This window comes from Hermetia illucens, chromosome 1, assembly GCF_905115235.1.
Source record: "Hermetia illucens chromosome 1, iHerIll2.2.curated.20191125, whole genome shotgun sequence".
Classification (NCBI taxonomy): Eukaryota; Metazoa; Arthropoda; class Insecta; order Diptera; family Stratiomyidae; genus Hermetia; species Hermetia illucens.
Genome location: NC_051849.1, coordinates 57,710,337 through 57,736,092, shown reverse-complemented (window position 1 = coordinate 57,736,092; position 25,756 = coordinate 57,710,337). Strand labels below are relative to the sequence as shown.

Genomic DNA, 25,756 nt, shown 5'->3' with positions numbered 1-25,756 from the left:
TCATTTCACTTCAATTTGAAGGGACAGTTTACATGCTCGTCAAACCGGGATTAGTCATTTTATCCACAAGAGGTGAATCTTTATCGGATGGTATACGATTGACAGTTGCGGTGAAACTCTCCTTCTAAGAACTGATCTTTATCGTTGGGGAGCTTGAACCGAACTGGAAAGCCATGTTCCTTCATTATATGGTTTACAGTCTTGAAATCATCTCGCTACACTGCAAGTTCATCGTCCCTCACAGCGATTAATGGAGCCTGCAGTTCTTTACATTCATTGTGTTTCCGCCAGCCCAGTCTTATGGCGCCTCTTGAAAAGCGCATAAAAAGCGATGATGGTGGTCCAACCCTTATCGGTATTCTCTAGTAGACTGTTCAAGATGGCTGCAAGGTGGTTCCTCCACTGTCCAACGACAATTGTAAGCGGTCGGCATTAAAGCGAGTAGATCAAAGTTCTCTAATCCTCAATGAATTAAATTTATAATATGAAATGGAATATGCACTCCACAAATTAATCAGTACATTTATTCCTTTCGGCGTCTCATTCGCTTTTCATCATTTTTAAACTCATTCCCATTAGAGCGATTAGTTAGTTCATAAGCACTAACCTTCCTTCTTCCTTGCGACTTACCCCTTTCATCAGCACATAGCTACCCTTGTTTGGGGGAAGATACCACTTTTCTATCAATTTTAGACTAGACTATAAATAGCAGACAAAAATCTATTATTTTCAATGTTGCATTCCCCCACTCCGGCAGGAGGTTACCTTAGTGGAGCACAACAGAAAAGAGTTAACTGTAAACCGAAGCGCTTTGTTACTACAATAGTATTAGCTTTATGTGGTCATTATGAGTAATAGGGGGAGTTTTCTTATTGGTTGGGTGGAGCATTTAGATAAAAATCGCTGCATCAATAAAACGAAATCCATAAGAATTCTAAATTTACTGCTCTGACAGATACTTAAAAACAGTCACAAGAACTCAGGTAAATTTTTTATTATACATACGAATATGCACATACCGATGAGATCATCAGATACAAGATTTTCTATCTTTTATGTGTGTTAACTAGAAATTCAATCAAAATTGGTCAGGATGGTGCGATAGCACCTTAATTTATTTTGATAGTTAATTTAATTTCTAATTTTCCTGTTCAGTATGTCCGGGTACTGACAAATTTTCGATACGAAAAAATGGAGACATTCAAGGAGGCAGTTTCCTTATTTGCTATATAGGAAGCTGCAAAACTTACACAATCATTTTGCGAGATTGACAATAGAAGGACTAATTAGAAACCTTAGTCTGACACAATGCAAGGCTTTTCATTGCCACTAATTAATGGGTAGTCATGTATCTCAGTTACACATATCGAACTTGGAATTCTCCAGTATTCGAACGCCATGCATTTATTCATAGAGCGTGATCGCAGGTATGCGACAAAAGTCACAATACAATAATCGACCGGCGCACCATAAAAATGAATATTTCCACATTTAGTCAAGGTGCAAATAATCAATAGAAAGAGCGTCTCCGAATCCAGCAAAACGACTAAAAACACTAATTTGAACGAGTGGCTGTCCCGTGACTCACGACTTGCGGCAATTCGGTAACTTTAGGCGCTTACATACCTGTGAAGGTTGTTGGTTGTAATTAAGATCCGTATCGGCATGAAAACTGTTGGTATTTCGTCGGCGATTACTTTGCAGGTCGTCTGAGTTAAGTCTTGATTTTTCCGACAGATCATCATTGTTTTCCGCAGGCGATAAATCTGTCGTGACGATAGTTGGCGTCGTTGATGGTGCAGACACTGGTTGCGGCGACATGGCGATCGCATCGATCACGTCGTTCGCGTTATTCGCGGCTGGATCATTCAGCTTGCGGAAAATTGCACTATTTGGAGGAATGTTCTGATACTTGTGTTCCGACGCGGCTGTATCTAAAACTGGTGGACTGATCTTCACTTGCTGATGGCCGTAACTATCGTCCAAAAGCGGCACCGAAACACTTTCACTCCGATCTTCACTGGACGTGTTTCGATCACTACTGGGATCGCGAGTATCTGTTAGTCCGAAAAACCGGGATTTCGCATCGCTTATAACTGGCTTAAAATGAGAGGTGCCAGTAGCGGAACCTTGGTCACCACCTCGCGCAAAGTCCGACATTATTGTACTCTTGTCGATCGCCACTGATCGCGACGGCGATTTACTGGTTAGTGGTGCAACATTATTTGTGGGACTTACTGTCGTCGCGGCTAATCGTTGACTAGTCTTACTGACATCAACATTATTACAATTAACCCCAGGTGCAGCGTTCGCACTAATTAGCGGCTTCGCAGGTGAGTTTCTACTGACACTATTTGCTGTTCTGATCACTGGGGGCGACTGGTGATCTGGTACTTTGCTGCCCGGGTACGGCGTGCCTCCGTTGCTGGTTAGTCCATTATCATCGAACTTAAATGTTATATTCTTTAATGGATCACCGTTTGTGATCGTGGTCGGTTTCGGGTACTCTTTGCTGACCCCGTTGGGTGTCTGATTTGATGTTAGATTGTCATAGACACTCAGAGGTCGATCGTTCAGATCATTGTTTAGTGGGAAACTTGGCGAAGTGGACATTGTTGTAATTGTGTGTAGAATCGTCTGTTAGCTCATCGTAGGAATTATCTCTGTAATTGGAAGCAGAAAAAAAGTGAATTTTTATTGCGGCCCGGAAAATTGTTTGTTATTAAAATGTTATCTGAAACCTTCACATTCTAATTGTGGATTATTTACTATGAGTTCCGCCTTCACAAGGTTCACGTTTCAAATTATGTAAATTCCTTCAATTTTCCCAGGTGTTTTACTCATCACAATAATAACAACCGAACTATTAAAATCAAATAAAAGTAGAAATAATAAGCAGAATGCCTTCTTAATGTTTGACTATTACATGCTCGCAATTGAAGGTAATGAGAGAACCTGCTTCACGCGCGAGTATCAATGTCGTCATTACACTAAAATTAATTGTTATAACACAAAATGCAAAATAGTAAACATGGTAATAAGCTTCAAATTAGAGTCTTTACAAAGAAACCAGCTACATATTTCTGTAATTGTTTGAATATTTTTTCAAGGATGATCTGAGTTTTAGGGGACAAGGGAGCAGAATGAACCAGCGAGTTTTAATCGTAAGGAAAATTCAATAAGTTTTTTCCTGAAATCATGGCTGGACACCCCCCCCCCCCCCTACATTATTTCCCATTTTTCATAATTTATTCAATTACGCTATCCGAGGTACTGCCGCATAACTTAAAAAACTTCGTTAGACAGACTTACACCCTGAAATGAGGCTTCCCTATTGTCCCTACACGGAGATGTTAAAATCTTGGAAATATGCAACTACTCCAGCTTAGTCGCCTGAGCGTTGGGTTCAGGGTATGTGTGTGTGAGATTTATGCCTACTAAAAACTACTCTCCAGTCCTTCGGAACCTCTATTTTAGTATTACTTCGTGGGATGTGTTTACCTTAAGGACCTCGTGCTTCTACTTCTTTCGGTTTTCCTTCTCCTTTTCCCCTTCAGCAATTCGTTTTGTATTTCTATAATTGTGGAGACAACCGCAAGTCAATTCTCCTTGGACTTGACACTTTCCTCAATTACGCTCTTCGAGCCCACCCTTGTCTTCAGTGATTCGTTCAGGTTCCTTCCTTCTTTCACTCTTAAATTTCGGGGAGTGAACATCACATGCTCTGCATTTCCTGGTATACTACCGCATCTAAAAAGACTCAGGCTATTATCTAATCCAAAGTGATGGAGATATTGTCTGTAGCAACCACCGTATCCCGTGAGGAGCTGGATAATATGGTAGTCAGAGTCCTGTATTGCCGTATCTTCGCTTAAGCCATTCACTAATACTAGGAATGAACTTATGCCTTCAGCGACTCTTCAAATTGTCCTGTCTACGTTACAAGCATTAATGCGACTCTGACCATGTCGCATTCATAACACACATTCGAGGGAATATCGACCGGTATCATTACTTTTATCACAAACGCTGCCATATCCATGTGATTTTAAAAGGTTTGAGCGCCCTCAGAGCCATCAGATCAAATCACTTTAGCTATAAGCAATGCCCGACTGTATTCCGGCCCACCAACCTCCAGTAATAGTGTTGCAAAAATCTCCGTGACACCGGCTGTGTATTGACACATATACTCTGGGTACTCGAGGTATTGGGATAGTCGACCTAGAGACGACCGTATGTCCTACAGCTTCCACCTTGACAGTGTCTCTCTTCCTATACCTCATTATCAGGACCGGTTTAGTTTTCTCACCAGTCAAGGTCAGCCCAGTCCTTTCCAACCAGAATTTTACCGCTCTCACTGTCTCCGATACGTAAAACCCCACGCTGTAACAATCACAGTCAAATGATTTGTAACTCCCACAATCGTAGCATCTTCTGGGACGGAAAGCACAAGTACGAGGCTGAGATAGAAAGTTTCCAACCTAATTATGAACTTGCGCTAGGAGGTTTGATTTTTCATTGGTATTTTATAAGTCTATCCCTGACTAGGTCGATTATTCTGTTGGTATACGTTTGAAAGTTTATCGGAATAGACGCCCCAAACACGCTACCATTTAATACTTCTAATTGAAAGGCCAAACACCACTTTAAATTAAAGAAAAAATAGATTCCACACTGAAAGGCTTGTGATAGTAGGTTAAATTAAAACCATCACTGATAAATATTATGCAACGTTATCTCAGCGTTTGCACGACCCCTTGAGTGGGGTAAAATGGTGTGAGCCTCGCTCAAGGGCCTCGAAGGAGTCGCCGTAAGGGGGCTGCGAGATGAGTGCTGAGGCCAGAGAAATGGCTTGTTAGATTCACATTCACTAAAAACTACTCCCGATCTCTCTAGTCCCGCGGAACCTATTTTTAGATAATACTTCGTGGAGTGAGTTTACCTTTATGCCTGCGTACTTTTACTTATTTCAGGTTGCCTTCTCCTTTTCCCCTTCACCAATTCATTTTGTATTTATATAATTGCGGAGGCAACTGCAAGTTTCTCCTCCATGGACCTCTCCTCAATTATACTGTCTGAGTGTGCCTTCGTTTTCAGTGATTTGTTCAGGTTTCTTTTTTCACTTTTGAATTTCGGGCAGTGAAACATCACATCCTGTGGTTCTTCTGATATGCGGTAATACGCTATCCAAATGATTCAGGTATTACCTAATCCAAACTTGTGCAGATATTGGCTGAGGCTACGACCGCATCCCATGAAGACAGATTCGACGGTTATAATCACGGTCATGGTTAGAACGGAACAAGCGTCTCCAAGATGCAAATGAACATATTCTGCACCAACACACGCCTGAAAGAAACAAGGAAGACACTCCCAAGAAAAATCTTCCCAATACGGGAGTCGACGGTATTGACAATGTGCAGGATTCAAGTTCAAACTGGGCTTTAGTTAAATCAAAGTGGTTGGAAACCGAGAGAGAAACACAGAAGCAAAATCGTCCACAGATAATGATAATTGCAGCTAAAGAGGATAAATGCTATGTTAATATTCTCCTCAAGATCAACACAAATGCTGCTGTGTTTAGCCAAAATCTAAGGTAAATTAGACTAACATCGAAAGGTTTGCTGCTAAAACCACATTGCAATAAATGGGAACAAGGCAACCTACAAAATACATATCTCGAGGCAGCGCTAACGGGCAAGTTGTGTCCTTACAAGGTCCTAAATGGGATCACCACTAGGAAGGAAATCTGCATGGCTCTAAAGAAATAGAAGGGCCAACCGAAGTTATGCGGGGGAATGTCGACAACAGTTATGAATATGCATGTGGCCCTCTCAGTGGGTAGGATCTGCATCATATAAGTAGTATGTAGGTTACGTGAACAAATATTGATGAAAAGGTATTTCAAATGCATCGGATTCATATATATGGTGAACATTTCTTAGCATAGGTCGAAGCTGTGCTGAAGTTAGGGATTGCTTACTCTGTAAGGAAGTCAAGTACCATAATTGCAAGCATATTACAGGTCGTATTTGACCCTCACGATAGTCCTAAAAACGTTACGCAAATGACTCAGCCTTACCATTACAGACAATTGGCGGAAATAGAATGTATGTTGCTACCATCTGTGAACAATATCTTCAGTCTGGCATTTGGAAATAGATGTAGGAAGAAAAGTTACAGTAAAAAGCATCCTTTTCACCCTAAATCTTTCAGGACAATTTGCCTAACATCAGTCGTACATAGGCAACTATATTAGAACTAACGTTCTAAAGCGTAATCCTCTACATCAGTGTCAACACGCTTGCTGGGAATGAAGGTCAACCGAAAATGCTCTGTAGCTCTGCAGCTGACGGATGTTTTACGGAATGACATAGCAATAAAAGAAATAGCACTGTGTGCTTTTTTGGATATCGGAGCACACAGGGATACATGATGCCCTGATCCGCAAGGTGGTGGGAAACACCCTAGCTTTCTGGAGGGACAAAATGTTAGAGAGTAGGCAAATAGAAGTACCGATAGGTACAAATTCTATTGTTATGAATACTACTCGAGGTTGCCTACAAAGCGGGGTACTATCACCGCTTATGTGGATAAATACTGGAATAGAGGTCGAAAGTTACACTGACGACATTGTAATCTATAGGGGCAAATATGATGATACCCTTCGTGATAGAATCCAGACGGGGCTGCATATCAATCCAGCCAAAACGAATGCTTACAAGTCGAATGTAGGAACGGGAGATACTAAATAGGGTACACTAGGGAACTTCAACAGTTGATGTCCATCATTAGATTAAGAAGAACTTCGACGCAAAAGTGCTTGAGTTGTCAGAAAGTTGCTGATGACTCTTCTAAGAAGAACGTTCCTAAGGAGAACTGATGAGTCTGACTTGAGACCCTCCCTTCTTGTCACTTCTAGCAAACGTGTATCGAAGTGAAGACGACTCATCTCGTCTCAGGAAATGAAATGGAGAAATGTCCCGCACCGTATACAGACCTTGTCAGATGGGCAAAAACTCTAAAAGAAAGCCCCAGAAAATGGGAGTAAATAAAATTTATTCTATTTCAATACCTACACATACGAAAAGACCATATAATAAATTGTCGCCTACTATAATTCGTTATAGTAACTACAATAAATAAATATTCATGTGTAGTGCTTAGATTCAAAAGAAACATACGCAAGTTGATATTGCTGATTATAAACAATAACAAAAGTTGATATTTGCTTTATGACGAAGACTCATAATATTGGGTCAAGTTCATCAACAATATTTACGCGAAGCCTCCCTTATCGCATCAATTTCAAATTTGTCATGAAGTTTTTGGTGAACGAACTCTCATATGAGTAAATTTACGCCATAAATCGATAGTTTATCAATTTTTTGTGTAAATGATAAAACAAATTTTCGCTATTGGTGGAAAATATATTTATTTGTATATTTTCCACTGGAAGTTTGAAGCTTCGAATTAGAAGTAGTGCGCTTTGCTTTTAAGTTGCACGTGCTTTAGTAATACATACAAAAATTATGCTACAGAACAACGAAAAATCTTCAATCAGGTAATTTATATAAAGTAAAGCTAGGTGGCGTTCAATTTAAGGGGGGAATGCACAGGCTTACTGTCACGTACTTTTAAGGTTTTGGTTCTAAAACAAAACCTTATTAAAATCGGTTTGTCTGTCACACGCACTTTTCTCAGAAACGGCTATACCGGTTGACACGAAACTTGGTGAGAAGGTGGGAACTGTGAACCCTGAGACATGCAGTGTGTTTCATCTTTCTACGTTGAGTTTAAAGGAGGGGCGGGGGTCCTCATACATGCAAAAATAGGGTGTAAAATTTTTCAACGAATATAGTCATGTTGGATACCAAATGAAAGGTATTGATTAGTACTTTTTGATGCCAGTCTTAATTTTAACATTTGCCGGAAAGGCGGGCCGAAGGATCCGAAGTTATGATTTCTCTAACCGACCCATTCTCAGAAACTACCCAACCCGAATATCTGAAAAAAAAAATCATCAAGCTGCCTCTACACGATGTCGAGGCCTTAAAATATTCTCTATATCGATATGACTAGAACCCTCATAAATTTATCCTAGAGTTAGTTGCAGTAATATAGATTATAGCATGAAGCTTATTGTCCCCAATTTTCAAAATTATACCATTATTAAAAAAGTTACAGTAGCTCAAAATTGTCTTTACCGTGTAAATTTAGTGCATATACATTACGGGCTACGGACAAGCGGGATAGTTCTCCAATCAAATATACTCATACAAGAAACAGAATAAACGCTCCATACCTTAAGCGCCAAGTTTCCAGTTTCCCGACTTGTTTGCGATTATTGTTTAGCAAGGAGAATTAATTGGAGTTCTCTCAAATTTGGACATTATATCAGCCATATTTTGCACCACTTTCAAGATTGAATTTTTGAATCGTTTAAGCCAAAAATAATAAAATTACCCAGCATTAGTTCGCTGAAATTCGTAATTAGAGTTCTCTAATTGCGAGACGTGTTGCGACTCCAATGTTCATCAGAAACCAAAAGGGTTTTAATTTTACATTACCAACTTATTTTCTCACTGCAGATTCAATTCAATTTTCACCATTCTTGTTTACCAATTATGCAAACAAGTCGGAATACCGGAAGCTAAACATTTCGGGTATCTTGCATGAGAAACGCACGTTTTTCCGCTCGTCCAGAGCTAAAAATCCAAAATATTCCACATGTCACTAATTTCCATCTCCACGGTTCATATAAATTGACTTTATATGATGAGAACGTCACATACGTGCAATAAATTCGCATGAAATACAAAAATGTTGACCTTCTACGACTTTGATAATAATAGTTGGATTCACTTCAACTTTTCAAATTTATGCTAATATTTACCATTTATACTGATACCAAATGTACATCTACAATGGAATTAAGGGGGTTTTCGAGTAAATTTCTAAAATATAGTATAGCATATTGACTCTCAAGACCATTCGACATCAACAAAGGTCTACGACAAGAGGATGCCCTATTATGCGTCCTCTTTAACCTGGCCCTGGAGAAAATGATCCGTGATGCTGAAGTACGTGAGGCAAGATGTGCGATCCTCTTTAAGTTCACCCAACGACTGACCTATGCTGACGATATCGACATCATAGGAAGAACGACCCGAGACTTACAAACTGCCTTCATCCAGATTGAGCAGGCGGCGCGAGATCTTGCGCTGCACATTAATGAAGCCAAGACAAAGTATATGGTGGCAAGCGCCGAAGACCAAGCAACCAACAACATCAAACTGCACTGGTCAAACAGGAAGAATAAGGATAGGAGAATACAACTTTGAGACCGTTGATAATTTCTCCTATCTGGGGTCGAAAATCACAACCGATAACATCTACGATGATGAAATCCGCGCACGGTTGTTGTCAATCAACAGAGCATAGTTCAGCTTACAAAAACTGTTCCATAGGGTCAAAACTCTAACTGTACAAGAGAATGATCTTGCCAGTCCTCATGTATTCTTCGGAGACTTGGATTCTTAGCAAGAAGAATTGCGAACTCATGGCCGCGTTCGAGAGAAGAATCCTCCGAAGAATTTTTGGTCCCCTACATGAGGATGGACGATTCCGTAGCCTACACAATGACGAAATCTATGAGCGATACCATGACCCTCAGGTTGTGGATAAAATTCGGCTTAATAAGTTACGGTGGGCGGGTCACTTAATCCGTATGGATGAGGATGATCCAGCCCGGAAATTGTATAAGGCAATATCTATGGTAGAAAAAGAAGACGAGGCAGACCCTGCCTAAGATGGAGCGATGGCATAGGTCAGGACGTTAGACGGCCTTTAGGGATATCAAATTGGTTGACCTCGGCACAAAACCGAGATGTCTGGAGTTCCTTATTAAGGCAGGCCTAGACCGGATACCGGTTGTTGCGCCGTTGATGATGGCGATGATATTGACTTTATTTGAGCGGATATTGCAATCGGATGTACTTTGGAGCTCAGATTTTGAATAGATGCACCGCTGTGATTTTTTTCAGATTATTCGGTTGGGTAGGTTCGGAGAACGAGACTTGTTTCACTTTTTTAGAGCGCACATTTTAAATCCTCACTCCCCCGTATTTCACCCAATATTGGGAATTTTCATTTTTGCAAAGTACTGATCAAGCCTTTTCATTTGATACACGACATGATCACATTCTGTAAAAAAATGTTGCTACCCAATTCGCATATAAAGCGAGCCCCCCTTAAACCTAACCTAAAATGATGCAACTCGGTGCCTGTGTATCGATGCACAGACCATTTTTTGGTTAACACAAAACCTTAAAAACGAGGGGGGGGGGGGGAGGCGGGAAGCGGATAGCTGAGTGGTTAGAACAAAAGGCTGTCGTACAGAAGGTCGTGGTCAGTCAAATCAGGGTAATAATCTCGGGCGAGCGCAATGCTGACCATGTTGCCTCCTATAGGGTAGTGTACCGTTACGGTCTTGGATGAAGTGCTCTAACACACTTCAAGGCCATCATCCAATTGGATTGTTGCGCCACTTCTTCTAGGGGCTGAGGACCGTGACATTGTCGGTATTGGCTCCGAATGGCGAATGAAAACATATGCTTTAGGAAATGAGAGAATTGGATGGGAAGATTACTTTCAAGAATAATGTCAAAAGTCCTGTAGATTATTCTCGTGCTTGTGACAGTTAAATTCCGGAAGAAATACGCCAAGGGATAGCTAATGTCAAATAAAATAGAACTAAAATTGATTGGATTAAACTTAAAGGTGTTTTAAGATTTCATATAAAATTAACCAAATACGGCAAATATGTTTAAACTGGGACTTCATGTACGTATTGAATGGCCTTAGGATCACGGGGGATAATCCCTCATATATGCAAATGAAGGACTGGCAGATAAGATGGGCCCAAATATACTTTCTTCTGAATATAAGCTTACAAGGTATCAAATGAAAATGTAATCGTGATACTTAGACCAAACCCATCCGTTCGATAAACATTTGTAACATACAATAAACGTCCGAAGAACTTCAGGATTCGATCTAGCTAATCAAGAAATCACGAAGGAACTTCGATACTCAGTTTTTATTTAAGATGCACATTTAATCTCACGATTCGTTGGTGTTATTACCCAAGAGTCTGCAAATTATTGTGGCCAATGCAGGTGGATCCAGGGCGGAAACTAGCCTTCTCTTTGTTGATCAAGCGTTCGAGATGTTTCTTGATATACTTCAGGATGATTTTAGCTAATATCTTCGCGACAGTAGAAAGCACGCAAATACCCCTCAACTCAAAATGAGTTCCTTTCTTCTAAATTTTTGCGATCATGCCTTTCTACCACTCACTGAAAAGCATTTACCAATGAGTGGAAGTAACCACTCTGCAAAGGCTGCAGGAGTTTTGCAGTGAACCCGTCAAGAGCGGCGGTTTTACTTCATTTAAGTCCGTTGATGGCAAAGATAATTTCGCTTCAATTTGCAGGAGGAACCCTATTTGCATGGTATGGTTACTTCTATCAGCAACAGGTCGAATTTCAGCTAATGGTATACAAAATCAATCCTTCACAGACTGTAGAAAGGTTTACGATCACGAAGCAGATTTCGTGATGCGGGAAAAATTGTTACTATTTGCAGTAGTTTTCACTTCCCTGCACAACACACTCGTGGGATCCGATTTGTTGTACTTTTCGTTCCTTTCTCAGCTCTAAACGTTCATTAATCTGCCTTACCTTTCCGCACTCAGCCAGTTTTGGTGACGTCCTACTGGGATGTGGCCGATAACGCAGACCAATGTTAATCAATTTGTTTAGTGGGCTGTTCAGAATTTCTGTCGTTTGTTCTGGAATAAGGGGGATGATGATCTATTCCCCTGAGAGCAACCGAAAGAGCGACACACAAACGAAGCTAAATGACTACCAGATAATGATCCTTTTCGAGGTCGATATCAGCACCTTTGTCATACACCGGTTCCTATGCAGCAGCTGCCAGTAATAGTCCAATGCCGGGTTCCCGTCTGCTACCACTTGTCTTTTCAAAGTACAAAAGCACAGTGTTACAAGAGAGAGAAAGGGGGAAATCATTAGCAAATTTTTGGAAGAGAAGTACTCTCCAGCGTCCCACCATCTGACTTTGCTCAGAATGTTCAACCGATATTGCTGGGATTCTGGCGTCCAATCATGTCGTCATTCATGAACCTTCCTCGATTGCCAAAGTTTATACTCACGAGGTTAATTGCTGTCCAAGACGCTGCGGTTGACGTTTTAGCAGGAAAAAAAAACTCGAAATTCGCAGGTTGGCAGCTCACAAATTTATATCCCTTTTAGCGGGTTTTTACAAAAAGCAGGGAATATTTTCAATGTATTTTTAAACCTCAGCTCAATTAATTCTATAAACATTGCGTGATACCAATACATCAACTTGGTGTCAGTACGAAGCATAGTACAACTGAACAGGTTTACATGGTAGTAAAAGCAATGATAACTACTTTCGAGGATAATTAGTATAGTTTGACGATCGCGTACGCGATTGATAAGATGTTGTGTGCCAGTGGGGGGTAATTGCCCATAAACTGTTTATATCAACAAATAACTACTTTCACTCTTGTATCTTCTAGGGTGTAAATAACGAATGGATCTTAAAACGGCCATTCTTCCTCACCAATCGTACGTCTGCCATGATTTACTAGAACATCCAAGATAAACTTCCGGAGGAAGTCAATTTAAACTGAATTTTCAGTGGACACAACAATGCACGCATGACCATCGTCCACCATACACAATGGAACGGGAAGCGGATCGTTTTCTGTTCTTAATTAAATTTACTTTTCGTTTATCAATATTACACTCTCACATAGCCCTCCACACGGGGAAAATGTACAACAGAACAGATGGCGTTTAATCAATTAAAAATAAACACACAACGCTTTTTCGGCAATTCGCTTATACAATAATTTCGAATAGGAGCGAGGAAATCATGAACGTGACCTGAAAATGTGGGAATCATCATCAAAAATAGCAAATTCACTTTAAAACTCTGAATGCTGAGCAGATTTATGGTACTATGATAAAATATACAAGTACACATGGTCTGCATGAATGCCGACAATTAAATGGTGCTGTAATTAAAAATCTGCTTGTCTGCAAGGTTTTGACATGAAATAGTTCACTAATTGCTGCAAGGTTAACATGTTTATGGCAGAGGATTTCAGGAATCACATATTGTTTTCGCCATTGTTCTATATCAAATTATATTTAGTGTGGGTTCTTGGGAAAAAAGCCCATTGTGTGGATATAAAGATGTTCAAGTTGAGAAAAGAATTCTGGGGAGAATTCCTTTATTATACTGCATCTCGCTTAACATATCCAATCAAGACGATTACGAATCTAACAAGCGCCTGTAATTTAAATCTAAGCTGCTGGGTCACACATGTACACAGAAATAAATCGAAGAAGGATGCCAGCCTTCTGGACATATTTAGTGCTGACATTAGGCCGGGTGAATGTTTTCTGTGGTGAGGGTTCAGTCCAGGCTGATCGGTTCCCAAGATGATTTTCCTCTCTGCTTTGAAGCTCATATGTAGTGGGGAAAATCACCGCTGCCGGCCAGTATTTTTATTTAGTTATTACTGGACAGTAAACAGAGTAGTTACTTATTGCCCTCAGATGGAGGAAATAGCAAGAACCTTAACCTATGCTTAAAGCTACTGAAGAAAAGAAAATTTAAGGGACCAAGCTGGGACCAATAGATAAAAGCTTGGAATCGGGGAATGGAAATAGATCTTTAGCTGCATCAAAGTCACCCTGAAAATATTTGCGCTGAGCTAAGGAAATTTTGCGAAATATGCATAAATCCAGATTCTCCAGGAAGAGAGGCGTACACCAGAAAAGTTTTTTTTTTTAAAGAAGAGGGAACGGATGAATTACCTTGCACCTTTTTAAGGGCAAGAAAATCACAGTTACCGGAGGGTGCCAGATCACGGAGCAGTGCATGAGGATATTTCTCATGAGTTGAAGAGAGTTACGGAGGGTTGCATGGAGTCAAAATCAGAGGAGGGGCGAAGTATAAACCACAAGGCAGTGGGTGTAGAAGCGGAACTTATTGTCGGAAGTGGCTGAATCCTGAGTGTAGTTGATAAAGAACTTCTGTCAAGAGAGTAGCAAAAGGAAGTGTTTTAGCGTTAAACCATTAGCGAAGCACTGGCGGACCAACGTACCTAGATTTGATTGAGGGGAGACACAGTCCATAGGCGACGATATAGCGGAAAACAACTTGAGTTGGTCGGCATAGAGCTAAGAGGGACAAGTAAGTAGGGGGAAGGTTGTAGAAAAAGAATAAAAATAATAAAGACCTCAGAATCGAGCCCGAGGAGGGGGAAAAGGAACGGGATCAGCCATCAAAACTTATGATACAATTAATGTGGGAACGTTGAGAGAGGTGAGTTTGGACAAAAATATATTGTGATTTACAGTGTACAAGGCTTTAGCAATCATTGTAGATAGTGTGTACTATCTGCCGTGAATTCAGACATTTCGAAAGAAAGTTGGTGAAGTCGTTAATTTTTGGAGGCGGTAAACCCACGCTTAAGACAGCTGCGTTGCTCCTTCACTATGAGGTGGCCAAAGTGAGCAGTGGCATGCTTTTCCAAGATTTTGGAACAGGATGAGAGGGGCGAAATGGGACGGTAATTCTCAACATGAGTGCAATCACCAGTTTTGTGAATGGGGGAATGTGGAGCTTTACACCGGCTAGGAAAATGGTTCTCTTCGAGGCTCTTGTTGAAAATAATGGAGAGGGGAAATGGACTGACCAGTTTTAATCAAAAAGAGGTTGGGAAGACCGCCGTGACAGAGGCCAACAATAACGTCAGGCTGCATCCACTAGTGGGAGAAAAGAAGAGGGAAGACAGGGAACACAGACTGAGAAAAAGTAGGGACAGAGTAAACCACAATATAGCAAGAAGTAAGGAGCTGCGAAAATGGGACCAAAGTGGTTTGATAGTGCTCCAGTGAGTCTTCAACACTTGCCAAAGTTTCCTTTCTGGACCTAAGCGTATTAAAAACTTGAACCAGGAAAGTAGAGTTTTGGAAAAGTATGCAGACAGTATGATGATAGGAGCTTTTTCCTAACAGTAAATTTTTGACGAAATTTTTTGTGGTATACCAGCCTGGGATAATTCGAAGCGACTTACAGCATCGAAGGCTAATTAAGGAATTAAATTAGAAGGCGAGGACACGCGACAAGAAAGATCTGAGAGTATGGTATAGAAAGTCCTGCGTGCTTGGTTGGGGAGAGAGGGCGTTTTTCGAATTTCATCTTACGAAAGTTAAACTTGGGAGGCTTGTGCCTAACAGGGGAGTGAAGTTAAATGATCTGAGCATCAAATTCTAGAGCAGGGTGTCAGAAGTAACATAAAAAGGGCATGAGGGGATTTGAAAAACAACGTAAAGGAAAGTTAGAGAAGGCAAGTGTCAGAGGCAGTGTCATCAGATTAATGATCAGTTAAGATTTTATAGCTGGGTGCATATTGAAAATCTGCTGCTACCATAGCCCAAAATCTATCTAACGAAATTTTTTGAAACTTTCACGACTTATTCACAACATATTTCTACGGTGCGCAAACTAGGATAATTGCGATTTATTCAGTAGTTTTCTTATTCATTAAAGAAGCCTTAAAAAACGCCAAAAATCACAAAAAAAAGTTTAGCACGGACCCAAAAATTTAACTTTTAATATTTTTTAATAACCCTAGTTTGTGGACTGCAGTTAAGTCTGCATGTTAAAATGCCGTTTGATTTTTTCTTTAAGATGATCACCCTCTAGCGTGGCAGCAGAAAAACACCTTTTTTGGAGATGGGTATAAAAATTGCTCTGTATTTCTGATGCTTTATCGAAGAAATCTTAGTGCAGGAAAGGAGGCAGAGGCAAGAAGAATATATACAGGATATGATAAACGGGCATACGTTTAGCAAAATTACTTGTACGGTCACAGAATCGTAGGTTAAACCTCGTGTCCCTGCTCCATGTGTTTTGCTAGTACTGACATTTTAAGATGGTTTTTGTTATTTTTGGCCCATTCCCCTTCTCTTGTGTCCCGTAAATTGAGTGCAAATTAGCATCTTGATTTGCTTTATGTACATCATCCCACATTCCGGCCGCTTGATTTCGTGGATGCATGTGCACTTGTGTCCCTAAGTCAGCTGGTCATTTTACTCTGGAACATACGTTTTTAATGCTCTCGAAGTACCTGATCGCGATCCATTTAATCGGTTTCCTATTTCTTTATCCGAATTCCAAGGGAGTCTAGTCTTTGCTTTGTATGTTTCGTACCTTTTTTGTAAGGTTTTGTGTGAAGGTTTGGGGGTGGAAAATTTTCACCGAATATAAGCGTTTTGTGTATTAAATCCCATCTAAACAACAGCACCCCCGTCTTGTTGGAACTAGACATCCTTCAGATTCATTTCGTGAATTTCGGGAAGGAGAATTCTTCAATCATCTGAATGTAATGGTCAAAAGTAACTATAATTGCCTTGTCTTTTTCTTCAAAAAACCAGGGTCCAATAATACCAGCTTTCGATAATGTCACATTTTGTTAGCATGCAGGGGCTGCTCGTGAAGTTCTCGAGGGTTCATACTACTCCAATATCGCGCATTTTGTTTATTAACGCATCCTGACAGATGAAAATGTATCTCATCTCTGAATAACACAAGCGCGTCATAAGACAGGTTTTTGAGTGGCTTGGTTTTTTTACACACGCTGCCAGTATCCATAAACTTGTCCACCCACGATCAGGAACAGGACCTGCGGGCAAGATTTTAATCTTTTTTCTAAATGCACACTGAATTGCAATAGTCCAACGCACTGAACTCAGGATCAGGGCCTTGAAGTATGTTAGAAAACTTCATTCAAGACCGTAACGGTACACTGCAGGATTATTGTACTCTATATGAGGCAGTGCGCTCCTCCGAGATTGTTACCCTGATTTGACTCAGGTAGTCATTCAGATAAGTCGACTGATATCCGACGTCAAATCACGATACAAATCCCACTGCCACCAGCGAGATTTGAACCGCGACCTTCGAAAGCCTTGTGCTGCTAACCACTCAGCTATCCGGAAATGGGACAAACGTCCACTCAGAAATCCTTATAAAAGCAATACACAAAATCTTTGCCTTGCTTATTCTCTGCTTTTTGCGGGATCCAATTTTCGATGCCTTCTTTGTTCTTTTTGCCCTTGGTTATGGGTACTATCACCCTGATGGCACTAGCTGACATTTGCTGGTTGTGATCGTGGTTCGAGTTAAAAGGAATGGTCCGTTGCACATGTGTTGTTTTTCTGACGTTGTATTCGAATTTTCCGCCTTTCTTGATGATGTTGAGATCTATGAGTTTCCCTTTTTGCTCGATTTCTACGGTAAATGTTGTTTTGGTGTGCCTTGTTTAATCTGTCAAGTATTGTTCCCAAATCCTCTTCTTTTATTATCGGGAAAACATTGTCCACATGCCTCACCCAAAGTCTAGGAAATGTGCCCCCTCTTCAGGTTCTTTTTCCAACTTGTGCAGGAAGATTTTCCACAGAATTGATTTATAAAACCTCTGCCTGAACCGAAAGTATGACATGTTTATACATGATGTTGCCGATTTCTTGTAAAGTTTAATCATTCTCTTACTGGAATCTTCGAGAAAAGGGCTTTTAAGTTGAATGAGACCATTTTTTTCATCATCACATACGCAAAAGTTTGCGAAGTGGGCCATGAAGGACGTTTTAAAGCTTGGTCTATAAATAGGTGGGAGATCTGTCAATAACAGCCAAGATCAGATAGGACAAGAATCAAAGCAAATTGTTTGAGGACCAGGTTAAAAGCCTATCATTTAGTGCTAAAACGAATTATTTTGTGGAAAACACCATCAACAATTTTAAGGGACTACGACAAACTAGTTTCGTGATAAGAAAAATCACTCATTTTATGGAGGAAATGAGTTTCTCCATTTGGTCAGCTGCACGCCACTGAATGCTAGTCGATCGATCTGAATTGTGGTAGGTTTCAGGGCAAGTTTAATGGGGTTCTCCTATGTGAAACTTTCCAGAAATCGATTTTTTGTTTTACATTTATTTTGACCACAGTGCAGAATATAGTGCAGAAATTACATACCGAAATTCTAAATATTTAGCAAGTTACAACAAACAGAAGAGCACGCGCCATGTTGACGTGGATACAGAACGAAAAATGGCGGACAGCACTACTAAATTTCTGTGGAACGAATCGAGCTGAAATTTTTACACATTATTTTACACATCAATAGTTCTCGTCTGAATCACGGTTACGTATTTCTTGTAATCATTTCTTATTTTTATTGTGGATTTTCAATGAAAAATTGACGTGATTTTTGAAGATTGTGTTTTACAACTCAGCCATACTCATACATACATCAGCGAACTATAAAGGCAAGTATACAAACAAAGAAAGCGACTTTTCGGTACCAGATTAGTGCAAAAGGAGATGTGCTTTCCACCAGCAACTCACCTTTTTTTAAAGAAGCCCACTTCGACCGTAACAAAAAAACAGACGATTATCAAATTCATTAATTAACACCTTTTCATAATTCAAGATCTCAATAATAATATATATAAAGTTTGTAAAGGTTGCATTAATTTTAAAAAAAATCTAAAAAACGGTTGAAATATTGAGCGTCACATAGGAAAACGCCCTTAATAGAGGAATTTGTATCAAATGGGCATATATGGCACATTTTCCCTTTTGAAAGGAGTTCGGAGACATGGATAAAACCATATGATCTGTTTGTAGTTCCTCGATTATTCTTTGTATTTTTTTTGTGGACCATATTCGTCTTTTGTCGCTTTGAATGGAATCTAGGAACTTGAACAGAGAGGCAGAGAGAACGAAAAATATTGAACAAAAAGAAATGAACTCCATAAACCTCAACGATCTAGCCAAAACGAATATTCGTCAATGTAGTAGATAGGTAGATATTTGATAGTATTGATCTACTAATTGTGATCGATTCGATACACCATTTCAATGCCTTTAAAATACCATATACTAAAATTCAGGGCAACTGATTTTCTTAGGCGCTAACGACGTCCTTTCTACAATTTAACCAACATGAATTCAATATAACGTTGACTCCTTTAAAATATATGCATATGTGCCATTTATGGTATTTGCCCCGTGAATGCTGCGAACTGTTGATGTATGCATGCGAGAATACTGTTTCAACTACCAAATCTAAAGGATTATGTATCTAAATTTCCACATGATTCCTGGAAGTCTATCGATCAGAACTAAAGTCCATTGTATAGAATTCAGTATCGTTGTCCATTTTAGTATTTCTTGCACTCAATGACTAGACATATTTAAAATGTATGTATGCTAGGAAAAAAGTCAAAAACAAAAATTGATAAAAGTTCAATACCTAATATTATAGAACATTTATCAATAACTGGGGTACTTTTCAGTTATTAATCTCATATCATAAAATTGGTGAATCATTGCGCCGGCCCGGCTTAAACTGCATTAGTAAGGTAATCATGCATTTTGGATACCATATCAAATCGGGCACCTTATCTCTGTCAATTATCGCTCTTTATGTGAGGAATGACATCGTTTTTCATTGAATTTTTTTCCTTTATATTAGACATAGCTAGACATATAGAACATCAATCTAAAGAAAAAAAGATGATTGACGGAAGGTAGCCTCGATTGAATACACTGTGAGCCCTAGCGGCAGAGCCCATCCGTTTAGGTATTGTAGCATGTCTTTTGATAACAGTTGTCTTAAAAGGCTTTTTGAATTCTTTGAAATATTCATCTGAACCAATGGGGAGATGATAACTCGAAGATCTCAGTACTGTGCTCTGTTCTATTAAGGCATATTGTTAATGTGATCTACTGAGTTGACTAATTCAGTGCGAAACCCGAATGTTTTGACGAATGTTATAATAAAGTCAATAATTATATAAGTTACACTTTCAATGATACTCAAGTATTAACACTTTGTTCGATTGAAAACAACATTCCTGAACTTATTGTTTGACTTCTGAATAATTGTTTTGAGTTCAATTCCTTTGCCTTTAGCTTATTCGTCATGAAATGGAACTGCAACTATAGCATCTGATGAATGGTTGAGGAAAAAAACACCAAGGTCGAAACCGGTCCCCATATATCCCAATTGATGTATATGATTTTAAAAATCGCTTCAGACAGATCTTATTATTATTCTGCTAAGGGAAAGTCGCACCGCTTCCTTGAAGAACTATTGTGCCTTTTTACTGGTTATAGTGTACCTATTGATCATAGTATCTCAAGCAGGCCTATAACCGTTAGGAACTTTAGTGTGTTTCCTACTTCCAGATCTTTCAGCTTCGCATCTGGTATTAGGTGTTCTCCCAGATGCCTCGACCTAATTTGCACAAGTACCGGACACTGTCCCAGGACGTGTATAGAGGTTTCGTCATTCTCCTCACAAACCGTGCAGGCAGTGCCCGTAGATATCCCTAGCTTCCCTAGGTGATAGTTCAGCTGACAATAACCAGTGAGTATTCCCACTATGATTCGGAGGTTCTTTTTGGTGAGGTTTAAGCAATCCTTTGTGCGTATGGGTTCGTATCCCCCAATAAGCACCCTGGACTGCTCCATCCCTGGTAGGCCCGCCCAGTACAGTTCCTGCGACCGTTCCTCTTGATTTTTTAGATTTATAGCCATGAAACCGTTTCCGATTCCACAGAAGGGTTCTGGCCCCTGGAACCCAAAGTATCCAGACCTTGTTGGACGAGCCGAGTGTATTCAGTCTCTCAAGGCTGATGATAATGTAATTTTTGAGAGATACCTAATCCTCTAGCTGCTGCTTAAAAAGAGAAAACCGAGTAGTCCAAGGCAAAGTATTCAAGGGCTTCAGCTCAGATTCTCCCTCCCCCTCCTCCACAATTATCAGTGTGAGAAAATCTAATCTTTGCAGTGCTCAAAAGTGAACCAAAAAATCCAAGCACTGGAGATATTGATTGTAGCGTAACTTTGTCGCTATCCAAGATAATCTAGCGACTCATCAATGGCTTAATTATTTCATTTTGGAAGTGAGTCACTTTGAAAGAATGAAAATAAATTAGTGGGGCCTACGCACTAGGTATCTTGGCGTATTTCTACCTTAAACCAGTAAGATGGAAAATGCTAAAAGAATAGGTCAAGAGTTGTATATGATGTCATATTAAAAGTACGATTATGACACTTCCTCAAACAGATTCAGAAACTTCATTCTCACAAAGAAAACCCCCACGAGTTTTCATCGGCTTTGACACCGCTACATAGTTCTCACAGTTGAGCGAATTGACATGCTTAAAATGTGTATCCAAAAGTTCTTGGCCGACTGATTTTTCGACGTGGTAACATCCTCTGGCCTCCCTGGTTTTTTTTACTTATACCGGGTGAGTCTTTTTGTGGTAATACCTCAAAGACAGAGTGTACTGCGAAAAACTTAAGAACGCTGACCATTTGAAGATGGCTTTCATTATAGAAATCAATCGTGTTCCTTCCATTCAAACAAATTACCGCCATCTAGTCGTTGTCATGTTTCAAAGTTGAACACGTAATAAAAATTTATATTTTCATTAATTATTTAAGACCAATAAACATGTTGTATCTTTAGGTGATGGAATTATTATTTTTGAAATCAATCTTCATCTGTAAAGTGAACCCCCACATCATAACCACCCCCACTTGATAGTGGTTGTATGTACTTAGCGATGTACGGAAAATCTTCTTCAGAATATGTAGCAACATAGTTACCTTAAATTTTATCAAATAAGTTAACAATAAAGTCAAGGTTCCGGTTTCTGACTTGTTCAAACGAAATTGAAAATATCTTGCTCCATATGAAACTAATTCGTAGGAACCGCTAATTCTCGATCATTTGTTGGAGGTGCAGTTAAGTATTGCCCCAACAAATGAATGGAATTTGTTTGTAGTATTCCCGGAACACATACTTGAGTCTCACATTTACTTCCACTTAGCGATCGTACGATCTTATCTCCATATCTGATAGCACTGGCGTATCTAATTTCTATTTCCAAAAATCAATAGTTCTTGTCTATTAGAGCCGATCAAACACCAAGGACGCACGTGCTATTACATCAATTTATCAGACCATCTGAAATGTGTCGAACCCACAACGAATTTTGGATATTTCAACTCCCACTGATCAATTGGCTCAATTGGGTTTAATGTTCACGAGATGACGTTAAGTGTTTTGGGGTCTCCCTTGTAGGGCAGCAAACTTTCATTTGACCAAAAACACTCTCCACGCCCCACGCAATTCGATTTAGTGTTCAAGCAACACAACAAATCAAATTTAATTAGATTCGGTCGTAATGTTACGAATAAAATACTATGGGCACGATCTGGAACTATCGTGGGATTGAATGTGGGTTGAATTGTAGTAACGCATATACAGTGAACGAAAAAAGTAATCGTCCAGGTGGGAAAGAGAACGATTTTGAAGGCCAAGGTTTTCGGAGAAAATTTCCTGATTCTTAGGGACTTTTGGAGGAATGAAAGTAGAAACGAACGGAAGAAACCTTTTGTTATTATTATATTTCTAAGGGTTATTGAACTTACATAGCTTAGCTTGTTTCTTTTTTTTTGAAAAGTACGATATCATTTTTTGTTTAAGGATTAAGGAATCCTAAGTCCTCATCCACTTGATGTCAAACCGGACCAAATGGAGAGCCCTATCCTCGTTTCGGGTTTAACATCCAAGTTTTCAAAAATCAAAAGAGGAAGTAAGTTGCTCTCTATTTAGTTCGGTCGGACATCAAGTGGATGTGGATCCTAGTTTGAATCTTGGCTTTGAAGCTTGTCAGACTGCTAGAAGCCAAATGATCAACGTTGCGTTCACCCAAGATTATTTTCCTGCCTACATTCCAACAAAATTGACAGGCAGAGAGGAGTTTTTGGAGAATATATTAGGACCAGATGTGCTGGTACTTGAAGTGAGATTTACAAAACAAAACTTTTATTGTTCAGGTTTTCCTGCCTCTAAGGAGATGATAAAACCACTGGAATTAACAATTGATTAAAAGTATTGCATTCTATTCTCAATTTAGTATTGAATTTGCATGGATACACATCCGTGAATGGAGACTTAAAGGCTGGTACTATCACTGGTAAGACGAAGGAACTTGAATAGCTTTCCAAAATGAATGTATCGATATCAAGATTGGACAAGAAATTCGATAGTGGCGTGCCAAGCGCTACAACATAGAACGTGCCCCAGTAAAAATGGCTATGAGCCCTTCTATTTTAGTAGGTCATGCTTTCAATATTGGTATTGGCTTCACTCAATCGCCTCATAGATAGAACACCCTCCCAATTGATTCAGTATTGAAAAAGAATGCTAGTTCTGTCGAATGTTTCAATTACCATCCGATTTGTCACAATTGCATCGGAAGATAATTTGAATATTAATACATGCATTTCTATCATAGAGATCGTTCAAACCATGCATTTTTTAAAGCATGTTTGACGGCATTCGTGACATCGTTGGCGTTGCTGCGAACAGAGTCGGGATTATCAGGAACTGCTTAACTAATGATGCAATATATGCTGCGCGATTGCTTACGAAAAAATACCATGGGAAGCATCGCCCTCCCCACATTGTATTTTTGCATATAGAGAAGCCCTTTGACAGTTGACTCGCCCCAATAAAGCCAGCACTACCGCCTTCATTGACAGTGAGCCCAGAACTGAGTGATTTGGGTATCTTGGACCAGAGCTCTCAGCCAATGGTGATCTGCCCCATGAAGTTGCTTCCCGTAGCATTGCAATTTCAGTGAAACGGAGCTCCTTCACTACTGGCAACCTTTTCAATCGATGGATCAACGAATGTCTCAAATCCAATATGTACTGCAGCGTTATATCTCCTGATGTTGCGGAGGATGAGTGACACAAAGGTGTTGATATATTGGTTTTTTCCGTCGCGAAAGTCAAAGACAAATTAACTGAAGAGTTCATTTCATCTTTGTAAATGTAAAATACCACCCGAAACAATGTGGATCGTGCATCGGTTTGTATGCGACTATCTGGGCGGATAAAACCGCCACGAAAAACTTCCACGATCGATATGGTTTCGCATCTATTGTAGAAAACTTGTGAAAGAGGCGCTTTCGGTGGTGTAGTTAGTGCAATCCGCCGTGATAAGAACTCGCTAGTTAATATTAGCCTGGACATCCAAGTCGTTGGAAAACGATCCAAAGGCCGGTTGATTGCAAAGGCGTCGAATTTCGACCTAGTTTTCGAATAAAATAAAAATGTGGAAATCGTCTTCGGGAAGAGAATTAAAGAAAATGATGGGGTAAAGCGTAATTGGTGAAACTTGCGATTTTATCTGCAATATCAGGCCGTAGGCTGCCCTTCGTTTGGGGAGTTGTTTTTGGCGGGAAAGGAACACCAGAGAGGATATTCGTTTTGAGAATGAAGGGGGTCCTAAGTCCGCATCAACTTAATGCAGGACCGGACCAGGGGAGCAACTTACTCCCCCTTTCCTGGTCCACGGAAAGGAACACCAGAGAGGATGCTCCCGCTAGAGCACTCGTAAGGACCTGGGCTGGTTATGTTGGCGGATCTAATACTTGAGAAGGAGAGTCTATTTCACGAAATCCTTCATATAGCGTATATTTGACAATATCAAAATTCAAAATATGCAAAAAAATCGATTTCTTGAAACCTCGAAAGCAGACGCGTTAAGAGGTTCTCGACTACAACCGAGAGAAGTTGCGAAGCGGATCTAGGTGAGCCGAATGGGGCAAAGGCTGAACAAGAAAAGGCATCGTCGAAAGACCCTACAGGATGGACCTTGACATTTACAATAAATGAAATGTTAGATTGCTTCAATACGAGGAACTTACGAAACACTTGAAAATGAATGCCCTTTTTTGAAAATGGTATTTTTATTTATTTCGTAAGCTGTAGCATTTTATTATTATTATTCTTAAGGAAAGAGGCTTTCAGTGGCCTAATATTTGTAAGATAATAATGCATTTACATTCACTAACTGTCATAACAATGCATTTACTGAACCCCGCCTAGTGTCAAAGATTGCTACTTCACCGCTAGCAAAAGAGGCAGACCAGCATTTGTGGGAGCTTTAGCCTGATTAAAAGACAATTTCATGCAGCATAATCTAGTTTGAATGTCTTCACTTTTTGTTCAGACATCGTCCTCTTGTTTTGAACCAAAGCGATCAGCAAATTCGGAACATTTTAGCAAATTATGAAGAAAAAATTTCTTTTGTAAATAAATTGTCTAATTAAAAGCTCATAATGCAAAAAAAAGTACAAAAGGAAACTGAAAAAATTTTTACGGAGTTTGAGCACCACCATTAAAAAAGTTATCAGCTGGTATGGTGTGTAGGAAAAATTGTAACTAAATTTAGTTAAAGTTAATTATAATTGTAAAAACTAAACCCTAATATCTATCAGATAAATCTTTTGATCTTGCATTGGGATACTATTTTCAAAAAGGTTTTTTTCCCCATTCGAGCTAATTTTACACACAGAAGAAACGAATATTCACCACCCTTGAAAGATATCACTGTCCACTTTAGGATTCTTTTTTTGTGTTCTAAATAAAGCGTTTTAATTTGTTTATAATCATTCGAAATTACATTAAGTGATCTATGTATAGCACTATACATAGATTAGCAACTATGCAGCCTTTGCCTTGCGTTCTATTG

The 25,756-nt window shown here is 39.6% G+C and overlaps 1 protein-coding gene and 1 long non-coding RNA gene across 2 annotated transcripts in view; one reads left to right on the top strand and one right to left on the bottom strand.

Moving 5' to 3' along the window:
* Positions 1 to 25,756, bottom strand: part of LOC119652235 — an 82,727-nt gene that overhangs the window by 34,277 nt on the left and 22,694 nt on the right. Inside the window, exon 2 of the mRNA XM_038056205.1 lies at positions 1,627 to 2,663. Within this exon, the coding sequence (XP_037912133.1) occupies positions 1,627 to 2,613 (987 nt within the window). The 5' untranslated portion in view covers positions 2,614 to 2,663. The remainder of the gene's footprint in view (positions 1 to 1,626; positions 2,664 to 25,756) is intronic.
* Positions 2,224 to 25,756, top strand: part of LOC119652247 — a 47,150-nt gene continuing 23,617 nt past the window's right edge. The window contains exon 1 of the long non-coding RNA XR_005249523.1: positions 2,224 to 2,333. This is a non-coding gene — a long non-coding RNA (uncharacterized LOC119652247). The remainder of the gene's footprint in view (positions 2,334 to 25,756) is intronic.